General features: G+C 37.6%; 1 protein-coding gene across 1 annotated transcript in view; it reads right to left on the reverse strand.

The window, feature by feature from the left end:
• Window positions 1-23,583, reverse strand: part of bmpr2.L (bone morphogenetic protein receptor type II L homeolog) — a 92,678-nt gene that overhangs the window by 16,077 nt on the left and 53,018 nt on the right. Inside the window, exons 2-5 of the mRNA XM_018236169.2 lie at window positions 20,708-20,881; window positions 18,003-18,182; window positions 1,844-1,954; window positions 710-801 (exon numbers count right to left, since the gene is read on the reverse strand). Of these exons, the coding sequence (XP_018091658.1) occupies window positions 710-801; window positions 1,844-1,954; window positions 18,003-18,182; window positions 20,708-20,881 (557 nt within the window). The remainder of the gene's footprint in view (window positions 1-709; window positions 802-1,843; window positions 1,955-18,002; window positions 18,183-20,707; window positions 20,882-23,583) is intronic.

Consider the following 23,583-nt stretch of genomic DNA (forward strand, 5'->3'; position numbering starts at 1 on the left):
CCCCCCCGGCTAAAATGTAAATCGCCTGGGGGCAGGCACACAGGGCGATTCGTTTTCCAAAGTCACCCAAAGTTTCCTTATGAGGCAATTACAGGCGACTTCAGAAAATGAAGCGTTCCGTGTGCCTGCCCCCAGGCGATTTACATTTTAGCCAACGGAGGGCAGGGGGAAGGCAGTTCGGCTAGATTGTCGATGCGAAGAAGAGAAGATTTGTTGCCTGGCGACTAATCTCCTCGAATCTGCCCATGTAGCCAGACCCTTAGAAAGGTAAAAAATTAGGACTTACACTTCAATATTAGAACGGTCACACATAGAAAATAGAAAGTAATTGGAAAAAGTCTTTATTTCTGGTGAACTATCTGAAACCAACTGATCTGAAACAAAGTGTTGGAAGGTGAACAACCACTTGCCACTTGCTATAGATAAGATATTTACAACCTAATACCATCATACCACAGCCCATTAGTCACTGGGTCACACATTACATAAGATGTAAGAGGGAGCTAACAAGGATACACATTATTTCTTAATAGTTCAGACAAATACAAAAGGCAAATAAAACATGAAATTGTCAGAAGGTGTAGCAAACAACATTAGTGGTAATGCAATAATAAGTAGTATGTAACTTGGCTATACAAGTGTTTTTTTTAAGAAACACCACTTACACCAACAGTTCAGTTTTATATTTAAGACTATCAGATCTGCATACCTCTAATAACTTCAGATTGTCTAGGTCCAGGGATGGTTCTGATGTGGCAGCCTCCAGCACATTCATACTGTGAAGACCTTGCTTACGGTCTCCTAGAAGGAAGTTACAGTTTATTTAATAAGTTACTAAAATAAATCATAAAATACAATAATTGCATCATCTAAAATATGAATATGAATTCAGCACCCTAATGACTACCAAAAATGCAAAAGCTGAAACTTAGAAATACAATTGCATACTTCTAAATACCATTATTCTTTTGACATTGTTCACACAGGAAAACATGGCTGAAAGAGTCATGTCCAGCTGCTTCTATTATGATACTAAGAGCTACTAAAAATTCTACTACACATACCCTCATGGAAAACTGTGGCCTCCAAAGTGAAGGTCTAAGGGCAAAAAAACATAAAGGGTTGCACAATTTTTCTGTACGTTAAACCTAAAACCTCTTTGTAAATGAGTCTACTCTATTTAGTAAATACAAATAGAGTACGTATTTTGCCATCTATTGACAAACTATTTTGGGTCTTCTTTTTAAAACCCATTTCTGAAAGATATTTCTTGTTATTCATTGTGTACTAGGTTAAATGAAAATTGCTCATTAATTGTTTTTGTGGTGAAATACTAAACATCTTGTCAAATTGTGCCATTTTTGGAGCTACATCACTCATCAAAGAGCATTTTGGAAAATAAGGGCACTGGATGTGTCCACCAACCTTTTGTGTTCTATAGTAACTCGGGTCTAAAAATGAAGGGAAATAGGGTGTTTTGGTGAAAAAAATATTACCATTCCCACCCTAAGCATGGCCCAGCTGCAAATGAAAAAAGGTCAATGTGCTGTTACATATTTATGTATACATTTGATGCTCCATAAAAAAGAAATACAACATATTTAGATCCAAAGCATTGCAGATACCAGTTTGTATACTTGTATAATGTAGAAAAATGAAGGAAGACAAAAGTAAAATAATTGTGTTGCTCTCTTTTTGTCTTCATGTAAACCTCATGTTATATGTAGATCTCTCCTATCTGCACGCTGCCAGTCTGTTTTAACATTTGAAGTGAAGTAAAACTTCTCGGCCTACACATGCAAATCTAAAACAGATATAAGGTTGCACACAAAGCAGGACATACCTCCAAATATCCTGTATCCAAAGAAGAAGATAACTATTAAAACTGCCAGCACAGAGACAGATGCCAGGGCAATAATTATCGTCATCTCTCGATGGAGCCAGCCAGTGGAACCTACAAATTTAAAAAAAAAAAAAAAGACTGTAATAAGACAGTATTTTATGCTTCTGTGGAAGAGTTACTGTTTGTAGATTAGCAATCTTGAAAAGATGATTAAGTGGTAAACCGGTTTTAGAGTAATAAAACCACTAAAAGCACTTGAACACATGTGATACATTGGTAAACCTTTCCGTTTTAATAAATGCCTTCAATTGTAAAATAAACATTATTGTCCCTTGCACTTTAACTCAATGTCTTTGCCTGTTACCATATTACGCTGCTTGCCCTTATGTACAGTGGAGATCATTCTATATACAGGAAGCAGACAACGTCTAAAGGAAGCAGACAACGTCTACAGTATCTAGGGAGGGTCCAGCACCAAAGCCTAGCAATGGAATGAAGGAAGAGGACCTCCCTGTCCAGCATTGTGCAAGAATGAACTTTTGGCACGTCATACATTGGCCTATGTGTAAAAATAAAAGCTGGGAATATAGATAGGCTGTGTAAAATAAAATAGATGTTTCTATTATAGTCAGCCAAAAATGCAATCTATAATGGCTGGAGTGAACGGATGTCTAACACAACAGAACACAACTTCCTGCTTTGCAGCTTTCAAACTTTTAGTGAGTCGGCGACATTAAGGGCAGATTTATCAAAGGTCGAGGTGAATTTTCGAATGGAAAAAAATAAGAATTGTGAGCTATTTTTTGTGTACTTCGATTAGGGAATAGTCCAAATTCAATTTGAATTTGAAAAAAAATTAAAAAATTCGAATTTTAAATTTATCATGTACTGTCTCTTTAAAAATTAGACTGCGACCATTCACCATCTAAAAGCTGCTGAATTGTTGTTTTAGCCTATGGGGGACCTCCTAGAACCTATTTGGAGTCAATTGGTGGACTTTGAAAAATCGAAGTTTTAGAATCTAATTCAATCGAATGTGCTATTCCTTCGATTCGAATTCGGCCAAATTCAGACCTAATCGATTGAACAGACCTATTCAACCAAAAAAAACATTCGACTTAATTACAGTTGGTCTTTTTGAACTGGAAGTTTTATCAATTCGAAATTCGACCCTTGATAAATATGCCCCTATGGGAGGCCACATCAGTAGAACATTAATCCAACTGGCCATATAACTACATAGGCAAGTTACACTGATCTCCTAGGCCAACCAGGCAGATCACTCAAAAGAAATGTGCTAAATTGCACCCCCAAGCATCTACAGACCAATGACCTAAAATGCTGCAAATCACATCATTGGTTAGCCTAGTTTAATAAAGGTGGCCATACACGGGCAGATAAAGCTGCCGATATCGGTCGTTTAGACCAATTTGACAGCTTATCTGCCTGTGTATGGGGGCTTCCGACGGGTCTTCCCGATCGATATCTGGCCACGATATCGATCGGGAAGGTTTGATTTTTACCCGACCGAAGGAGCCCTTGGGGTATCGTAATCCGACCATATGGCCGAACGTTCAGATTATCCCCGATATAGCCATGTTGTTAGTGGCAAATCGGGGAAAGATCCGCTTGTTTGGCGATGTCTCAAACGAGCGGATCTTTGAGTCTATGGCCACCTTAACCCACAGTTAGTTTGAAGGCACTGGAGGTTAGATTACATTACTCGTGCTCATTTCCCCAAAAATAGAGAAATCACAGATGGCAGAGAATAGACAGTAGCTGGCTGATCTCATTAACTCAAAATCAGAGAAAATTCATTCACGACAGACAAAACATTATTCATGTTGACCTCCAGGGACATGTAAACAAACTTGCAAGCAACAAGGCTCCTAAAAGTATTCAGAGTTTCCTTAATTAATATAGCAACAACATATTATACAACAATTTCAAGAGAATTCAATCATTTAGGTCCATCTCACCCCCAGACCCAGTGGAGTTTACAAATTAAATTTAAAATTGCAAGCACACTCATGTACAGTCAATATCAATGAGTCTACTGGCATGTGTTTTAGCTAGCAGAAGCCAATGAAAATGCAGGGAAAAAAATACTAACTGCATATATTTTGCCCTGATGAGACACAAACCCAAGGCCTACCAAGACTGCTGTTTACTGCCTTTTGGTGATGAATGATACTAGCTATGTTTTGTATAACAAAAGAAGTGTTCCACAAACATTGCTGTGTACACTAAACCATTTTTATACGACTGCAAACGTCACTGTGCTTCCTGGTATCTGCAGTTAAAAACAATTCTCTCCTGCCAGTTCGTTAAAGGTGTATATACTGGAATCTATACAGCAAACTTCTCATTTTGAGAATACAGATGCTTTTTTAGCATCAGTCATAATTAAACTTGTATCAATGAAAGTACCTGCACGCCTTGTTAGTCAGAGGTGGGTGCTTGGTCAATCAAGACAAATTTGGTGTGCTGGTCCACTTTGAAGATTATATATATGTGTGTGTATATATATATATATATATATATATATATATATATATATATATATATATATATATATATATATATATATACATACAGTATATATATATAGGCACAGAATGGAAGAGACACCATGCTGAAAGACTTCGGGGCAAATTCACTAAGATGCGAAGTTGCGCCAGGCGCAACTTCGCCGCACTTCGCCGCACTTTGCCAGGCGTAGTTTCGCCAGGGCTCCGCAAATTCACTAAAATCCGAAGTTGCGCACAGGGGTAGCGTAAGGTTGCGGAGTTGCGCTAGCGTTGATTCGCTATATAAAGCGAAGTTACGCTAGCGAAGGCTAATTTGCATACGGCGCGAAATTCAAATTTCAATGGAGGAACACGTATCTGCACTACAAATGCCTAGAAAACCTTCAAATCAGCAAATAAAAATTTAATTTTGCCCATCACACTGTCTAGGTAAGTTGCCATGAGTCAGGAAATGTAGGGGGGAGGAAGGGGAGCCCCAAAAAATTTTTGATCTTTTTCAGCCTATCAGCCATCATGTAGAAAACACGCCAGCGTTTTTTGGGACTTAGAAAAAAAAAATTGACTTTTTTTTAAACAATCCCTATCTACTCTATTGCGCTTCGCCAGGTCTGAGGTGGCGAAGGAAGTCTAGCGTAAAAGGTAGCGTTCAGTACACTGCGTTAGTGAATTTGCGTAGTTTTGTCGCTTGCGAAACTTCGCCTGGCGTAAGGTTGCGAAGTAACACTAGCGAAACTCTTGTCCTTCAAACTTTGCCTCAATATGGTGCTAAAGAATGTATGCCATAAAGAATTGTTTGTAAGCCTTACTGGGTGATAATGTAGAAGGACAAAGAGTGTTAGGCAAAGGATGTAATGGGGAGGAGTTAGAATTCTATTGTGGGCAGGACTATAACACAACAGGGCGGAGCTACTATGTGGATGGCTGGTGCAGACTCTGTGTATGTGTTATATATTAGTATAGAAAATATGGCATTGATAATGAGATGCAAAAGTTGCTGCTCTATCTTTACAATGGCAGCTCGCCAGGCTGAACCTTGCACTATTGATAACTTGGTGCATACCAAAAGCCTTACGGTGGCAAATATTTACCTGGGAGAAAAACTGCAAATATGAATACACCACAACTTGTCTTTCTTGTATTTTAGTAAATTGATGATGTTGTGGCGATTTTTCACTTTTGGAAAATACATCGCATTTGACCTTTTAGAAGGTATGCAAATGAGTCTTTATGTTTCCTGACATGTAAAGATTTAAAGGATAAGAGAGCTACCTTGCACACTGTGGTCTGAGTTTGATTCTAACCTTGGCAACTATACAGATACATTAAAATAATCCTCCACAAAAAAGGAACTGAAGCAGGAATAGAGACGTTCAATGTTTTTGGAACTACAACTCCCGCCATTCACAGCCAGCTACCAAGGCAAGGGTGGAATGACAAATAACAAACTGAGTCAGAAGAAAAAATGTGGCTTTTTATAAAAGGCCTTTGAGAAAAGCTTTTCCTCTCAGACGTTCCAACACACATTCATATACTTGGCGTGTTTCATATTTGTGGTTTTCTGACCCTATGACCAGACATCTCACAGAGTTAGCAATCCAGTTTCTTTTCCACTACTCAGGGTTTGACATTTCTCGAAGAATACGGGTGTCCAATTACAGTACCAGTTAGTTTCGCCCAAGGATTTTTTACAGTCCCTTTTTTATTATACTTTATACATAATAATGTATATTTTTCCAGTACAAAAAACTGGGTACACAGAAAAAGTAAATTAAGCATCACAATATAAAACAAAAAACACAATATGACTTCATCCCTCAAAAGACAGATAATAATAATATCTATTATCTTGCTTTTGGGGATGACGTCCTATTGTTTTATATTATAGTATTTTTTTAAACAGTGACACCCTCTAATATAGCAAATATCTTTGCTTAGTAATTTTTGTTATATTAGCAAATTAAGAATCACGTGTCACAGTCCAGTATAACAGCATGTAAATGAATGCAAATAATGAAAGCAAATCTTATTTTGAATGAAACTGAATGGATCTGTTTGGGACCCATTCAGTTACATGTGTTGTTTCTGGCCATGATGGCAGTGTTAAGGTTAAAACCAAGTATATTATGACTAAAAGGAAACAAAAAACCCTTATACTTTGCCAGTTCTGGTTGGTCTCCGGTGCACTCTATTTCCACAGTCTGTGGCTTTTGAGATAAATTCCTGAGCTTAAAAAAAAATCTTTTATCTGTCATCACTTCTATCAGAGGAGAGGAGACTTCATGCGGAAGAGATGAATGCTCTGCAGCAGACCATGAAGAAAATAAAGGAATTGAACTTACTGGCGCAAATATATACAAATATTGTTTCAGTACAGAAAACCAACAGGTCTTTCATAGCTCAGGTTTCATGTTGAAACTATGGAGATTAGTTACTAAAGTGACAGGATCACTGTGAGACTTTATCAAACAATGACACTGAATTCCAGTTTAGACACTACATTGTTTCTGAGACTGGAAGAGTCTTTTCTTTACAGGACCCATATTGGTTGCCAGAAATTGTGTTACATTTCTCCCAGTGACACAAAGATTGGTTTAGAACCAGTTAGGATCCTCATTTTTATTATCGTTTCTTATTGCAGAAAAAATGATGGTGAATTGGAATAACTGCAGGTAAAACACTTGTATTGAGTTACATTGCAAACAAAGGCATTGTACAACAATCACGTGATTCAAATGTTTTACCCAAGACAAATTGTCGCCCATGAGAAGCATGATTTCCTGCAGACGACAAAGCGCCTCCATGCAGTAAATTCTCTATATTGATACTCTAAGTGGGAAGGCTTCCAAGTATTGTTATATCACCCCATAGGATTGGTGGATTGTAGTAGGATTTAAAGGAGAAGGAGTCGTTTACCACTTGGGGGTGCCAAATGTTAGGCACCCCCAAGTGAATATATTTACTTACCTGAAGCCCCAGGCCAGTGCTCCTATCAGCACCACAGAGCGCTCATCTTCCGGCTTTTTCTTTCTTCTCGCGGCTGTGCTCGCGCATTAGAGAGAAAAGCCGAACTTTAACTAAAAAGTCGACTTTTTCATTCTACTGCACATGCGTCTGCCCTGGGAAATTTGAAGAAAGAAGAAGCCGGAAGAGGAGCGCTCCGTGGTGCTCGCTGGAATAGCCCGGGCCGGTGCAGTTTTCTGCTGATAGGAGCACTGGCACAGGGTTTCAGGTAAGTAAATACATTCACTTGGGGGTGCCTAACATTTGGCACCCCCAAGTGTGAAACCAGGCCTGGACTGGGAGTCAACATAGGCCCTGCCATTCCAAGTACAAAGAGGCCCAAACAGCCCCCTACCAGCCCACTATATGGTAACTTTCTATGGAACCATACAGCAGCCCCTCTGGCATCTGCCAGAACACACAGATTGCCAATCCGGGCCTGTGTGAAACGACTTTCCTTTTTTCTTTAAAATAATGAATGCAAAGCTTCACACTTGTGTGTATGGGAGGTTATTGCTCAATATAAATTATTTTTGCCCCCTGTACACCCTACCTACTGGGCAAAAAAGAGATGCCTGGTGCACACAGGTGGAGGCCCGGTCATCTCCCAACAGTAACTCCAGTAGAAAAATTCCATGCACTGCACTACGCAATAAACACTGAAATTTTTCTATTGCTTAACCCAGTTACAGGTCCATACCACAGTGTGAATGTGGAGATCTTTAATGTAAATCTTTGTGTCATTTTTAATGGGGCACCACCTAAAAACATTTTTTTTTTCAAAATTAATCTATGACGAAGGTATGTCATTTAAGGAATATTAAAAATTAATTTATAGTACTTGAATTATCTTTTTCTGCTTGTATGGAGTGCATTTTAATAAGTTTCCCTTGTTATCCCGACGGTCTGTGATTTAAGCTATGCTTTTATTAACATCACTCTTAAAAACAATGACAATATATGAGACAGTCAAGGGATTCCATAGTTTACCAATGCAAATAAAGCCACGTGAGAGTAAAAAGCCATTAAAAGATATCATTTCTTAAACTGCATACCTCCCAACATTTGGAAAATAGAAAGAGGGACAAAAACTATTTTTGTGACGACAATTATTGGACCACACCCATTTTATGGCCACACCCCGTAAATACCACATCCTTTTTACAAAATTTGGTAGGTTGTGGAACACATTTCTGGGGGTTCAGGTTTTATGTGTTCTGCTAATGAAGGGGAATTGCCCTGTCAAGTCACAGTTTTCCCAAGAGACCCGCTTATCTTAAATTGTTACAATTGTTTATTTTCTTATCTTAAATTGTTACAAATGTATCTAAGTGCACCTGCCATTCTGGGCTCTCTGACAAAAGCCTCAGTTTTAGAAACTTTATATCTTTTTATCTGGCTGTTCAGTGCAGGAGATCAAAGAGAAAGTCAGGACTTTTCAGCAACAATCTGGGACTGCGGATTGAGCTGTCAAATCAGGACTGTCCCGCAAAAACAGTTGGAGGTATGAAACAGTGCTCACCTAATCCCACTAACCCGATGTCCAATGGGGAAACAACTTTCTGTCAAATAATATAGCTAATTGTCATAGGAGCTGCCTTCAGCAGAGGTGTATGTCTAGCCACAGGTCATGTACAGGAGGGACACAAAGCTTTCAGCCTGACATTGATGCTGTTAACTTCAAGGGGCATATTTATTATGCTGTATAAAAGAAATTCACAAAAAAAACTGTGTAAAAATGCTTTGTAAAATAAATGGTGAATTTATCAAGGTGTGTGTAATTTTACTCCATGGGAACGGCAGATTTGCCAGCGTTACTTTACATTGCTTCCGATGGAATGGAAGTCACTCTAAGAAAAAAATGTGTAAACATTTTCTGCTGTTTTTTACACCACAAAGACTGGCCATGTGTGCTGTATTATACCGTTGTTTTTTTACACGGCATAACAAATATGCCCCCAAGTGTCACAAATACTCAGTGGACAACTTTTATACTCCCCTCACTATGCCGGACAATGAAGTGTGCAGGATCCCTCTGGGACTATTCACAACCTGCAGCCACTTGGGCAAATGTCATCTGGGACCAGTGGCACTGAGCTAGGCTGGTTATATAAAAAGTTACATGTGGCATGGTCAACTGTTGTGTACTTTTTGAGTATTATTGATCATATATTATATGAGGGACAACCTACCCTCTAAACCCTGCACTGACTCAACTAATGTAGCTTTATTCTTCACTATACATTGATTCAGTAAAATATGCTGTCAGCCTCACACAAACTCCTTTACTGCATTTACATTTAACTAGTTATCCAGACTCACAGCAGATCTGTGTCAAATCAATGAGGACAATGATGAATGTTCTGCCTCTATCCTCAAATTTATCAGCATCTGCATGTGTTACATTTCTCCCAGGGACATAGAGTTCACGCATTGCTACTTAGAGATTGCAGCCAGGCTACGGAGAGCTTTATAATTACAGGATAACAGAAATCAAACAGTCTGGGATGATCCCTCCATTCAGCAAAGAGTATAAAAAAAAAAAAAAGAACAAAAAAAAAAAGAAACAAGGGCAGTTGTAAACTGTCTACAATACATTTATTCTACCTCATATGATGCAAGTATTTCCAAATTGCAGTAGCTTTTGAACAAAACCTCTCACAGCAATGGAACACTTCAACAGATCCACTATGAGAAGTGAATTTTTATAGAGATGTAACAAGTCCCTGTTAAACAAATTCCAATTATGCACATTACACATCGTACGGGAAATAGTTTTATGGTGCTTGTACATACAGTAGGTGCACACAGCCTTATAACGAATTGCAGCTAATGAGTTATTGGTGCACTTTGAATTATTATTTTAAAATTAAGACTTATTTCCCTGATCCTGGCTAGCAATTAATGTAAAATGCAGGATGCTTCTCCAATGAGAAGCTTTTCTGTATCCTAAATACCCAGCTCCTGCCATATCTCTTTTTTGCCAGCTTCTAGAGAAACGACCATGCTACCCTTTAGCCCCAGCTAAATAAACACAGGAAAGCCCTAATTCCTGAGAGTGCTACCTACAATTCATAATTCAAAAATGATCCAGTGCGCTCATTAAAGGCTCGTTATACTTGGCAGCTCTAGATTTTCTTGCTGGGCTTTTTTAACCCAACTCTGAGAGATGCTTTGTTCCAAAGTTTAGGACATTTTGGCCATGAGAGGTCACTGCTTCATTACAGTCCGTGATTGTGGTTACCTCTAGTCATATAAACAAACACAGACGTGAATATTAAAAAAAAAAAATACCTAAGTAGAATAATCTGTCAGTGTGTTGTATGGGCAATGGCACGCAGAACGCTTGCCGCCATCTGTAAATCCGCATTTCTGTGTGCAACAAAATGCCCCTAGTTTCTTTCCCACCTATAGGAACTATATCCCATTTCTTGTTACTATATCCACCAGTCAGTGCTTACATGGGGCACATTTCACCCGAAAATAGACAGTTGCGTGTTTTTTGTCCTAAATCCACACTGACAGGTGGATACAGTAAGAGGCAGATATATCAAGGGTGGAATTGAAAAATCAAATTCTCTCATTTTATTATGGTCAAAACTGTCAAATTCGACGAGGGAGTTATTCAAATTCGATTTGAGTTTTTTTAAAAAAAAATCTAATTAGATTTTCGCTATTTATCATACTCTGGCCATTTAAGAACTCGAATTCCACTATTCACCAACTAAAACATGCCGACTTTCTGTTTAAGTCAATGGGAGAGGTCCAGGGATCAATTTGGAGTTGTTTGCAGCCTTCCTGACATTCAAGTTTTTTTTTCCCAGAATCAAATCGAATTGGAACCAAATTCGATTCAATTCATCAGAGTTTTAAAAATTCGATTTTATTAACAGGTTTCATTTGGTCAAATTTCTGATTTATGGGAGTTTAGGGGAGTTTTTAAAAACTCACATGAATTCGAAATTTGACCTTTGATAAATGTGTCTCCCCCTGTCAATGTTCATACACTATAGGGCAGATAAGGGCAAATTTTTGTTTTCTCTACCAGCATTAACACCATGACAGTCTGTTTTTTTCAAGCAAGCTTGCCATGCAATTGGGCATTTTCTGGCTCTACAATTTTTGGGCAACTTAAAAATGCAGCATTTAAAGCAGCCAAAAGTATGCTGCTGTGTGTGTCATTACCCTTAAGATATAATAAAACGACATATCTTTTTTTAATGTAGGATTTACAGTTTCAAGAACTCTTATACTCTTTCTTTTTATGACAGTTACAAGATCAGAAAAGAAAGATGCAATCCAAACCATTAACCCTAAGGCTAGGGCCACACGGGAAGATTCAGGGAGATTGGTCGCTCGAAATTGCCTCTCTAGCTGCCCTTATTTAAATCATCATCAGCACAGTAAGTGCTTATGTTTTTCTAAAGTCCTGGAACTGCTTTTTTAGCCCCAACGAGATGTTAAAATAAGTTTTATGAGACTGACCCCCCACGTTAAAATAAAAAAAAAAGTATGGAATGAGCAGATAGTTAACAATTTACAAGTTCAAAAATTGTTTTTCCAGTGTAGTGCTCAGACATTTACACCTTTAAAATTCAGCTGCTCTTATGACTTTTTAAGAGAAGGGGTTAACTGAATTTTATTTCTCTTGCTTCTGAAGTAGAAGCAGACAGAGTTAGGGAGGAAGCAGACAGCCTGCCTCCAGGCTGGGCCATATCCAGGCTCCAGCATTCATAAACATCCCAGGCTCCAATCAGCCAGGCAGAGATACCCCCCTCCAACACTTACGCTCCTTCCTCCACCATTCCAAAGTTTTATTTTTCTCAGGAAACTGCCTGCTTTGTTACAGAAGTCCACCAGCCAGTAACCTTTTACACAGGCACAACAAACCAGACCAACCTGCGGAAAGTGTAGGTATAAACTGGATTGCTCCATGGTAAATACTCATAGTATGTAAAGTAACTAATATTTCATGCAGTACAGTGCTGTTAGTGCTGTTACAGACGCAGGATACGCAGCAGATCACCAAAATATTGTTTTTAATAATGGTCTGCTACAAATATACTAAATTCAGAGAGCATTGTTTAATTCACCAGAGCATTCGGGACTTTAAAATAAATGTAAATATCTCTTAAATCAAATGAATAAACCTTTGCACGGTTTTCAGATTCTCTTGTGAAACTGCAACTACAGACTGTACATCACATGCAGGACATAACACTTGGATACAGCACCCGTGTGCAGAATACGGCGTGTGTGTAAAATTTACCCTGTATTAAAACCAATACAACAGCAGTAAAACAAATTGCTCTTACATGAAAGACCAGTATAAATGTAAAAGTTTATGTGACATTGCAAGCCAGTGAGTGTAGCAAGCTAGCCATTCCCTTTTATATCAGGGTTTACGAGCCTATTGCTCAGGCACAGTTTCAGTTAAGTTTCGGCCCTATAGATTATGGAAATGAAAATGATTACTAAAAAGCATTTCAAGTGTCTAAGGCATGAATTACTCTCTAATTTTCCCAGCATGCTGAAATATAGAAGCCTATGAAATATAGAGCCGATGATTAAGTATCTGAGTGATATGAAATGCGTAAGGCAGTGAGGTTGTATCCTTGTGTATTGTAATAAACTACTTAATGATTTGACAAGCCTGCCTGGAAGATTGGTCTCTGCTAGTGCCGGCCCTTTTTCTTTATATGCTGAAATATAGAAGTCAGTATTATATATATATATATATATATATATGATCGGCACTCACTGTAGTTGTATTGAAAAAAGATGCTTTTATTTTTCAAATAAGTTTACATCTCAATCCAATGAGATGTAATCTTGTTTGAAAAATAAAAGCATATTTTTTCACTACAACTACAGTGAGTGCCGATCCTCCTTTCTACTATACAAGTTATTTGATCTGGCACCACTGTAATCGCCAAGATATATATACATATATATATAAACATTGCAAGGGATTTGAACAAATTGGCAATCTAGGTGCTAAGTGAGAGTATTCTTGCAAGCATGTTGTTGGATTTACGTTTACCGTATTAATCCTTCCTCGCAAGGACAAAACATGGAGTAGCTTGAGTTTCCCTGTTTAGAGCTAGAAGTATAATAAAAAACAAAAACAGGCAAAAGTATGTTCAGCACAAGCCCTATTCATTGCATTCTTGTTGAACAAGGGAGTATACTGTCCCTATGTTTGGAATTCAAAGCGGAAAAAGGAGAAAAGTCACAGAATACACAGCAGATAACATATGGGGGCAGATTTATCGAGGGTCGAAAATCGAAGTCGAAGTTTTTTTTCATCAAATTTGGTCATTTGCAGTCGAAGTTAAATCCTTCGAATCGAACGATTCGAAGGATTTCAGCGATCAATCGAACGATTTTTCTTCGACTTCAAAAAACCTAGAAAACTGCTCTAGAAGGCTGCCATAGGCTAACATAGCACTTCGGCAGGTTTAATTTTTCGAAGTATTGAAGTCGAAGTTTTTTTTAAAGAGACAGTATATTGATTATCGAATGGTCGAATATTCTAACCATTTTACTTTGAATCGAAGTCGTAGTATCCTACTCGATGGTCGAAATATCCAACAAATTACTTCGAATTTCGAATTTTTTTAAATCGAAAATTCCCCCGAATTCACTTAGATGCTTGATAAATCTGCCCCATAATCTCTGTAGTTTACAATGGGATTCTTCAGAATTTATCTGTTATCTACATGTGCTTGGGGCAGCTGGGAAATTGACAAAATGTCTAGCCCCATGTCAGATTTCAAAATTGAATATAATCTGTTTCCTCTTTTGAGAAATGGATTTCAGTGCAGAATTCTGCTGGAGCAGCACTATTAACTGATTCATTTTGAAAAAAATGTTTTTTCCCATGACAGTATCCCTTTAAAGTACTTTTATTTTTCGGTGTTCCGTTTACTTTAAGCATGCATGGCTGTGACAGGTAAAGCCAAAGCAACCAGAGAGGAGTTCTGCCAGTCTCCTTCACATCTGCTTTAGGCAGCAGGTTTATGCAGTTTTTTTGCCTGATTATAGTAAAGGTCAAAATGCCCTTGTGTTATAGTCTTTGGGTCCTTAAGCATGGCTGTTTGTATGTGGATGTGTTTCAAATGCATGCTTAGGGCATCAAAACAGTACTACAGTGTACTTTAAGATCTAGGTTCTGTATGGATTTTATTATTTTTTTAAAAATTTGCAAGAAATATCAAACACATAAGTATGCAGCATGTTTCACTGAAAAAATTAAATGGAACAGGGCTTTACTAAAATGTATATTTGGTCATGTGTACAACATGGAACCAGATGAAATCTGTAAGCTCACGTGCTTAGGTGTGCTCAAATATGCATCTCAAATGCACAAATAAGCACCCCTGTGTTAGGGCACTAAAAGCTTTGCAGTTAATTCTATGGGGCTGATAGGTGTTGTACCAATGCAGTTTTAATTTGATTTACTAAGTTGCATTAAAGTGTTCAAAGCTCAGTGCTGATTGATTGCTACTGGCAACTGCACTTTAGCAATTTAGCCCCTTTATGGGGGATTCCTCTTCACTGTGTCAAGTTTTACCCAGTGTTCTCATACGTAACCATTTTTTTCCCAGGCTGCATATAAACAGTTACTCGTAGGGGCTTCCAATAAAGAGAATAAAGAAAATGTTCTGCAGTTGTATGATGCATGTAAAAAAAAGCTGTAATTCCTTGAAGCCATGTCACTAATTACTCTGAGCACTCGTATACAACCAGTATGCATTTCCTGCCCACTAGTAAAGCTGTGAGAAGTGCTGGATTCTGGGATTGTGACTTTATTTAATACAGATGGGGAGAAAAGGTCCATAAACCATGTGTTTTTAATTATCTAGTCCAAACGTGAACATGAGGGAGTGATTTAACCAGACAGTCTTCAGAAATTAAACATACACAAAATAGGCTCTCGCAGGGAGGATAGAGGATGAGAGTCAATCAGTGATACAGACATAAAAATATAACTTGCGTAAAGCAGTGAGTATGCCTGAAAATCTATAATAAGGGTAAATCAATGGAATACAATTAATTTAAAGGAGAAATACAAGAAATTAAATCAGATATATACAGCGCCATAACTACAGTGTGCCGGGCCCCCCTGCGAAAAAAAGCTTCTAAGGGCCCGGCGTACTGCACTTTCCAACCCGCCCACCAATCTGCACCACCCACTCCCACCTCATGCCCACCCACTCTCCGCCCCCTCCCTCCTAGCGCTGGAGCAGCCTGTATCCCCCTTCCCCGGCCAAAGGTAAGATAATGACTGGGAAGGGGGTGTTCCACTTAACTGTAGAGGAAGCAGACCCTGCGGTCCAGGGCCCCTGCAACCTCGGGGTCTGCTTCCTCTATAGTTACGCCACTGGATACTGGTGTGTACCTGAAAGCACAGATAATATTTATAATGTACAGTGGTGGCACACCTATTTAAATGGGAAAAATACCCCTACTTTACCCCCTAGTTTAGTTGGATTTATGTTAAAAAAAATGGTACATAAAGACTATCTAAACACTGAACACTGACCAGGCTCAGTAAAGAAACAAGCAAACCAAAAGAATTCTGATATTTCAATTACAACATTGTGATCTTCCTCAGGGAAAATGTTGTGATCAAAACTTTGGGCATCATTTTATGTTTCCCTATATAAATTGCCATATATACCCAGACCTTCAGCCCAGCAAAACCATGGTGCTTTGACACACAGACAACTTTTTTGTGAAGGACTCTCCTCTTGCTGGTAGAGCAGTTGGGGAGTGTAGCCAATGCAGGACTCCATTTGAGTAAAACAGGGTTTACCCTTTAAAGTGGGTCTGAAATTGATGACAATTTAAAGAACATGTTTAATAAATATTTGGAAGGTTACAGCCAAATAGTACAGATTTTGCCATGCTGGAAGTTAAGGGGTTCATTGTGAAATACAATATAGATGTTTGGCTTTGCTGAAATAACACAGTTATCTTGCATATACTGAGTGTGCAAAAAAGAAGAGGGTATCAAGGTTACACCGCCCTTAATGGAATGCTGGACTGATTAATGATGCTCATTCTGAAAACAGATGGAAGAATCCTCCAGTATGATGTGTCTGGACATTAAATATATATGTGGGAATGCGTGAAGTGGAATTAGCCACTTTAAGGGTCATTATAATGATGGAAATAAACTTTAATTGCTTTTCTTTTTCAGAAAAGAATTTTGGCAATTTATCTGTCAACTCTGTAAAGTTCAGATTCATTAGCACTGTGGTTTATATTACTACGATACAAGAATCATGGCTGCGCCACCTAATATTATACAGAAATTTAAAGACTAACAAGGCTTCATCCTATTGGGTGTTTCCCTTGCTGCCTGCCCTGATCATCAAACAATGGCAGCCTGCCCCGACCATGCTAACATTGCCTCTGGTTTTATCCATACTCTCTGCTGCTTTGTTTCTCTGGCTTCAGGGCCCCAGAAACTCCAGGGCCCCAAAAGAGCGTCTGTAAATTAGAGATGAACCAAATCCCTGATTCGGCCAAACCAAGCTATTCTTAGCACTCACATTTGGTATTTCTGCCTGAGCGTTGGCTATTCCGAAGCAGAAGAATGGAATGGATTCGGTGCAGTACTCGGCCCCTGAATTCAGGATTCGCCCGAACCCTGAAAAGCAGGATTCTGGGGAATCCCTACTGTAAATACTGGTATCTGCACAGCTCAACATATTTTCTAACAGAGGCTGCACTTCATTAACTGTATGCTAGTGCAATTAATCATCAAAATATAACGTTCTTTTTATATTAATGTACCATTTCATATGTTGTGCTGCAATCCAGAAAACTAACATAAAACAAGAAAGAACCAAAATGTATACCTTATAAAGGCAAGTAAGGCATCCCCCATTAACCTTACAGTGCGAAAATATACACACCTGTATTTTTGGCAACATAACTGGGGAGCAAAATCAATGATCTGCTCATTTGAAGAAATCAACAAACAACTAGATCTACCTGTGTAGGATCAGCTTACCTGTATAATAATAGCTATTTTAAACCAAATTGATACCTTTAATCATGAAAACTTTAGATACTGAACAACATTTCTTTTGTATGCTGCAATTCTGGGGGGAATTTAGCTCAATTGCCTATGAAAATTATGGTTCAGATAAAGTTCCAAATTCTGCTGTGGTGTGATGTGATGTATTCAGTAGAATCCTAAAACTGTGCATTTGGAGCATCCTTAGTTTTTTGTGTTTATGTATGTAAGAAAATGTAAATATTTGCGTTCATAAGTACATAAAGTACATAAACAAACATGCACTATTTTTAAAAGAGGATAGTAATGTTCTTAAGGCAGCTATTTTTGTTCAGTCTCCTTCCTGTACAACAGGACAAAGTTACTTTCTAATCATGATCCCCATTTTTCACTCTACTTTAAGACATTGGAGGTTACAAAGTTTGAACCTTGATGAAAATCACTGGCATCAATTCAGCTAAAGCGACACTGACAAAAAGTTATTTGTTGAAGTATTTACATCTGAAACAATATTGGTTAAATAGGCTTTACACATGTATATTATTATTATTTGTACTTTGGAACCTCCTCTACTATAATGTAGCCCATAACTTACTGTATGGTGAAGCGCTAGTAGGATCTGAAGGTGTGAAATTCTCTGTAAAGTTAACATTGCACATGTCTTTGATGCAGCAACAGAAACGGTATGTTCCATTCTGGATGACTGGTGGGGGCGTAGTCACCACACATTCGTCATTGTAACAATCATGGGGGTCACCTACATGGGACCAGCAACCTGAGAAAAAACAAGTAACACTGCTATATTAAATATATTTTTACTAGATTCAGATGTATTATCTAAGTCTTTAAATTCTAATGCTATTCACACTCAAGATTAAATGCAATATATTGCATGAAACTGTTCGCACTGGACCCTCTCGACTGAGAAGGGGGTGACAACCGTCGTAGGTCACAACACATATTCGCTATTTATGGTGATTATTTTTCTTTTTTTTTTTTTTTAGATCTGATAAATAAAAAACTAAGCAAATTTCTAATGTACATTCATTTCGAAATTGCAGTTGTTGTAATTGTAATCGCTATTGAAAGTATCTGCATTCTCTGCACTTTGGGTTCTGAGTTCTAAGACTATGAAGCAGATGACAGTTTATTAAAATAGCTGGAGAGGGACTGGCTACACTGGTTTAAGAGTCAATATCTGAGAAAAATTGATTAACAAATACTGCTTTCGATTTCTTTTACATTTAAAACCATTTTAAAAAAATGAATGCGCACTTGAAAATTGCGTCAAATTACATATTCTTTCTTTATGCAAGAAACAGCTTTGAGTGGAATACTGCTTACGGAACAGTATTTGCATTTACCATTGCTACTGGCCTTTTAAACAACAATATTAGCACTGTGACCAAATCCTCGTAATGTAGTGTTCTGTTTTGCTATTTTCACTTTGTTATCCTAACAATATTTGTTCCAGTAATCATCAATAAATTGCTTATTACAATGCAACAAAATATTTTAAACATAGATTTAAACTACCAACACTAATTTACTATAATGTAGTATTATATTACATATCTAGCACTGTGAAGCCAAAAAGTTGCAGCTGGTGGAAAAAGTGAAACAAAATCGAGCCTCAAATTCTGTTTGTCTTGTGGTTGCTTGGATCAGTGATCCTGACAACCATTTTTTAAAATGGAAAGCTGATAATTGTAAAACAATAAAGAAGTCCAGACCGATGATATTACTTAGAATAAGCCCATCTAGATTTTGTCCGTTACTGATTCACCTAGCTTGAGGACTAGCTACTCATGGCTGAACAAGCACTGTACTCCAAGCCTCAAGAAGGCTGTAATGCTGTAATAATGCTACTGCTGTGCATTTATTGCAAGTATGGGGTTAAACTTCCATGTATGCTCAGTGACAGATGGGATTGAGAACTCCCTTTCATTAAAGGAACAGTAACAACAAAAAATGAAAGTGTTTTAAATATAATGCAGTGTTGCCATGCACGGGTAAAACTGCTGTGTTTGCTTCAGAAACACTACTATTGTTTATATAAATAAGCTGCTGTGTAGCAATGGGGGGACCTATTGCCCTAAGAAATAATCATGTTAGTAGAGCAAAATAAAACTTACCTACACTACATTTATTATTTAAATTGTATTTCCTTCAGTCTTGGTATTACACAATCACAGCACGCAGGCAGGAGCCATTTTGTGGACACTGTTATTAAGACAAGTTGTGTATCAACCCAAAATCTTGTGTATGCGCCTGAACAGGGGACCTAATGCCCATACACATTGTCCTACACATTTATAGAGTGTGAGGAGGGAGGGGGAATGTGGGGAGAGAAGTGACATCTAGAAAGTTCTGAATGGAAAGTGAAAGTAATTGACTGCCCCACCTCTAGGCATAAAGACGGGGAAGGTAATATTTGATTGACAGCTCAGAAATTATAAACTCCTTTATAATAGGTATGGATGCTTTAATAAAAAAAAAATTTGGGTTCCATGTTTAATTTGCAAATTACTTTTGTAATACAGCTTTTTATGTGTAGAGGACAGGTCTAGGCTCAAGTTACACAGCAGATAACAGATAAGCTCTGTAGAACATAATGGTGTTATCTGTTATCCACTATTTAACCTGTGCCATATAGCCTTTTTTCAATTTCCGCCATTGCTACACAGCAGCTTGTATATAGGAACTATAGTAGTGTTTCTGAAGCAAACAGATGAGTTTTACTAGTGCAGGACAAGTGTACATGCTATTTACACTACTTTAAAATACTTTATGGCTTATAAAATGAAAAAAAAAAAAAACGCCAGCACTAATCACATGCAGCAATTAGTTTTCCGCAGTTGCCTCACGAGGAAACTTCAGGCGACTTCGGAAAAAGAATTGCCGCGTGTGATTAGCGCCGACGGTTTTTTCATTTTAGCCGGCGCAGAGTCAGGGAAGGCGTTTGGGGAGATTGGTCACCGCAAAGACGAGGCGACTAGTCGCCAGGCGACCAAATCTCCCCAAAATGCCCAGTGTGGCCTAACCCTTAATGAAACTCAGGGATTTTGCTTATCAGGACCAAAGATAAGAAAATTTAGAACAGTTTACAGAGTTGGTGGCTCCACTCCCAGACCTGCTTCGGAAAGACATTAGAAGATAAAAAATTAAACTAATAAACTTACAATCTGAAAACAACTGAACCGAAAAAAATCTTAAATCTTTTTCAGTTTTTCTCTGAAAATCAACAACTGCATGAATTAACTACTATGCATTAAACAAATCAGGTTGTGTTACACTTACCTTGTCTGACAAGATTGATTTCACCATCTCTTGTTTTCTCCCATAATCCAAAGCAGATATTGCCCATGGTACACTTAACCGTGCCATTCTCCAGCGATATTTGACTTTCGCCGACTCCCTGGTCCAGATGATTGGGATCCTTATAGGCACATAGACGTTCCTCACTTTGAGTAGCTAAAAGGAATAAAATATTTAAAAAATAAAAGCGATGAGATTTCATTTACGCTAATAATACCAAACTGTGATATATGTGCAAGATTTAATTCATTTTGTAAGTACAAATCCTGTATTACTCAAAGTGGGAAGATCGATGCTAAACCTTATTTGTCAACTGATAAATGCTAGAAAATTCTTATGCGCTCCCTCAGAGTTACTGGGTAATGCAGCACAACAACAGCTATTTACATGAGCAATGAATGTAGTAGAGGCCACTATGCTAAGATAAAAGTTGTGGCATAACACAGTAGGGTGATCTATCTTTAAATATATGTCACAACGTACTCTTTCACCTAAGGGCAACTTATCTTTCAGCATTATTGTTCTTAAACTCTAAAGGATTGGGCAAAAAGAACCTACAACTTTGTGACTAAACACCACATACCAAAACAAACCAGTCTAGTCTATGACATTTTCTTGGTATTTCTTGTGCACAAAAGCCTTTTAGGCATATAGCGCATCTTGCCCCAGGCTGTCATCCTCATCTGCTTGTACCTTACTAGATAACTCACAGGTGCATATTATTAGAAAAACAGCAGTGGAAGTGCATTTAAGCATAGAGTCAGCCTAATTTAAGTGTTTGTTAAGAATTTTCAAAAAAAAACATGACACTATTGAAGTGTCACCAGTAGTACAACAGGTTCTGCAGTGCAAAAGCCCTGCTTGTAAGGTCATATCACCTACCGTGGTGTTCTTACGTAAATCATAAGGTTAGCTTTGATTGGTGCGCAGACCACAGAAGTTATTTAACCTAACCAACAAACCGAAACAGATCGAATATAGAACATTTTCTATTGTATAAGAATAGACTGTTTGCTTAGGATACACATATACTGAAGAAACAATGAATGTTCAAACAAGCCCTGTACAACAAATATACGGAAGGATGTTCAATGCAGCTTTACCATGAAGAAAAAAAAATCAGAAAATTATATTCATAGAATTTTGTCTAAGTATACCTTTCCTGCCTCGAATGCCACTCTCACTCATTGCACCTATTTTATTTCCCCTTACCTGGAAAACTAAAGAAGAAACTTTAAAAAATTAGAATTATTTGCTTATAATGAAGTCTATAGGAGCTGGCCTTCCCATAATTCAGAGATTTCTGGATAACAGCTTTTCAGATGAGGGATCCGGTACATGTACCAGGTACTGGTATGGGACCTGTTATCCAGAATGCTCAGGGTTTTTTTCTGGATAATGGATCTTTCTGTAATTTGGATCTTTATATATAAAATCTACCAGAAAATCATGTAAACATTAAGGGGGGTATTTACTAAAACTCAATCGGCCTAACTTACATCCACAAATGTAACTCATTTATTAAATAATCAGCTTGTAAACATTGGTGTGGGAAAAAGTACAATTGGGATTGTACAACTATTGTCAATTTGCCAAAATAAATTTCAAATTGTCGCCCGAAAACCCTGACTTTTTTGGATTATCCAACACAGATCATGATGCCAAAAAACATCTTCAGGTACATCGGTCATTGACTTCTACATGACCTCAACAGGTTTAAGCTGGAGTATTTTCAGATTCAGATTTTTAGCAGCTTTGGGGTATAATAAAGCTCTTAATATATAGAGTTTTTTTCCACTAGGAATTTGAGTTTTCCCCTTTAAAAACTCAAGCAGAAAAAATCAAGGTTTAATAAATAGGCCCCCTAAATAAAACCAATAGGCTGGTTTTTCTTCCAATAAGGATTAATTATGTCTTAGTTGGGACAAAGTACAAGTACTGTTTTATTATTACAAAGAAAAAAGAAATCATTTTTAAAGATTTGGATTATTTGGATTAAATGGAGTGTATGGGAGAGGACCTTTCCACAATGCAGGGCTGCCATATAATGGATCTATTTTAATATAATAGAGAAAAAGGAAATTGTTTGTAAAAATGTAAATTTACTTAAAATGGGAAATGACTTTTGCATAATTTGAAGCTTTCTGGGTAACAGGTTTACGGATAATGGATCCCATACCTGTATTTAAGTAGCCATTTATCAGTATGATCAAGTGGAGCTGTTTGTAGACAATGCTGGGCTCCTGGGAACTACTTGTCAAAAGCTCAGGTTCTACAGGTTGGTCGTGATCTACCTTTTCTTTAAAATTTTATGTGCTAGAAACGATCAGTCCCAACGTTCCTTCTGATGTCCTGTAGGCAGAACAGTGCTTGCTTTTCAAAATATGTGTGTAAGTGTAGGGCGCTTATACCCAATGTTCCAGCAGATAAATGTACCTTGGTTAGTATCCACATAGCACGCACATTACAACCCTGAGCTGGTCCATTCCAACTGCCTTGGGAGCATGCCAGAAGTATCATGATACAGAAAACTCTAAGCTAGGCTTGAGCTAAAGGCAACTTATATATATATATATATATATATATATATATATATATATATATATATATATATATATATATAAAAAATCTGGTAATAGGAAAGCAGAACTCAAAAGAACAAGGGTCAGCCATACTAAGAGAAGGTGGGCCCTATATTTGGTTTATGAATCATGTCCCCTTAAATATATATATATATATATATATATATATATATATATATATATATATATATATATATATATATATATATATATATATATATACATATATATATATATATATATATATATATATATTAAGTTGGTAAGACATATAGC

The sequence above is a fragment of the Xenopus laevis genome, chromosome 9_10L (assembly GCF_017654675.1).
Source record: "Xenopus laevis strain J_2021 chromosome 9_10L, Xenopus_laevis_v10.1, whole genome shotgun sequence".
Lineage (NCBI taxonomy): Eukaryota > Metazoa > Chordata > Amphibia > Anura > Pipidae > Xenopus > Xenopus laevis.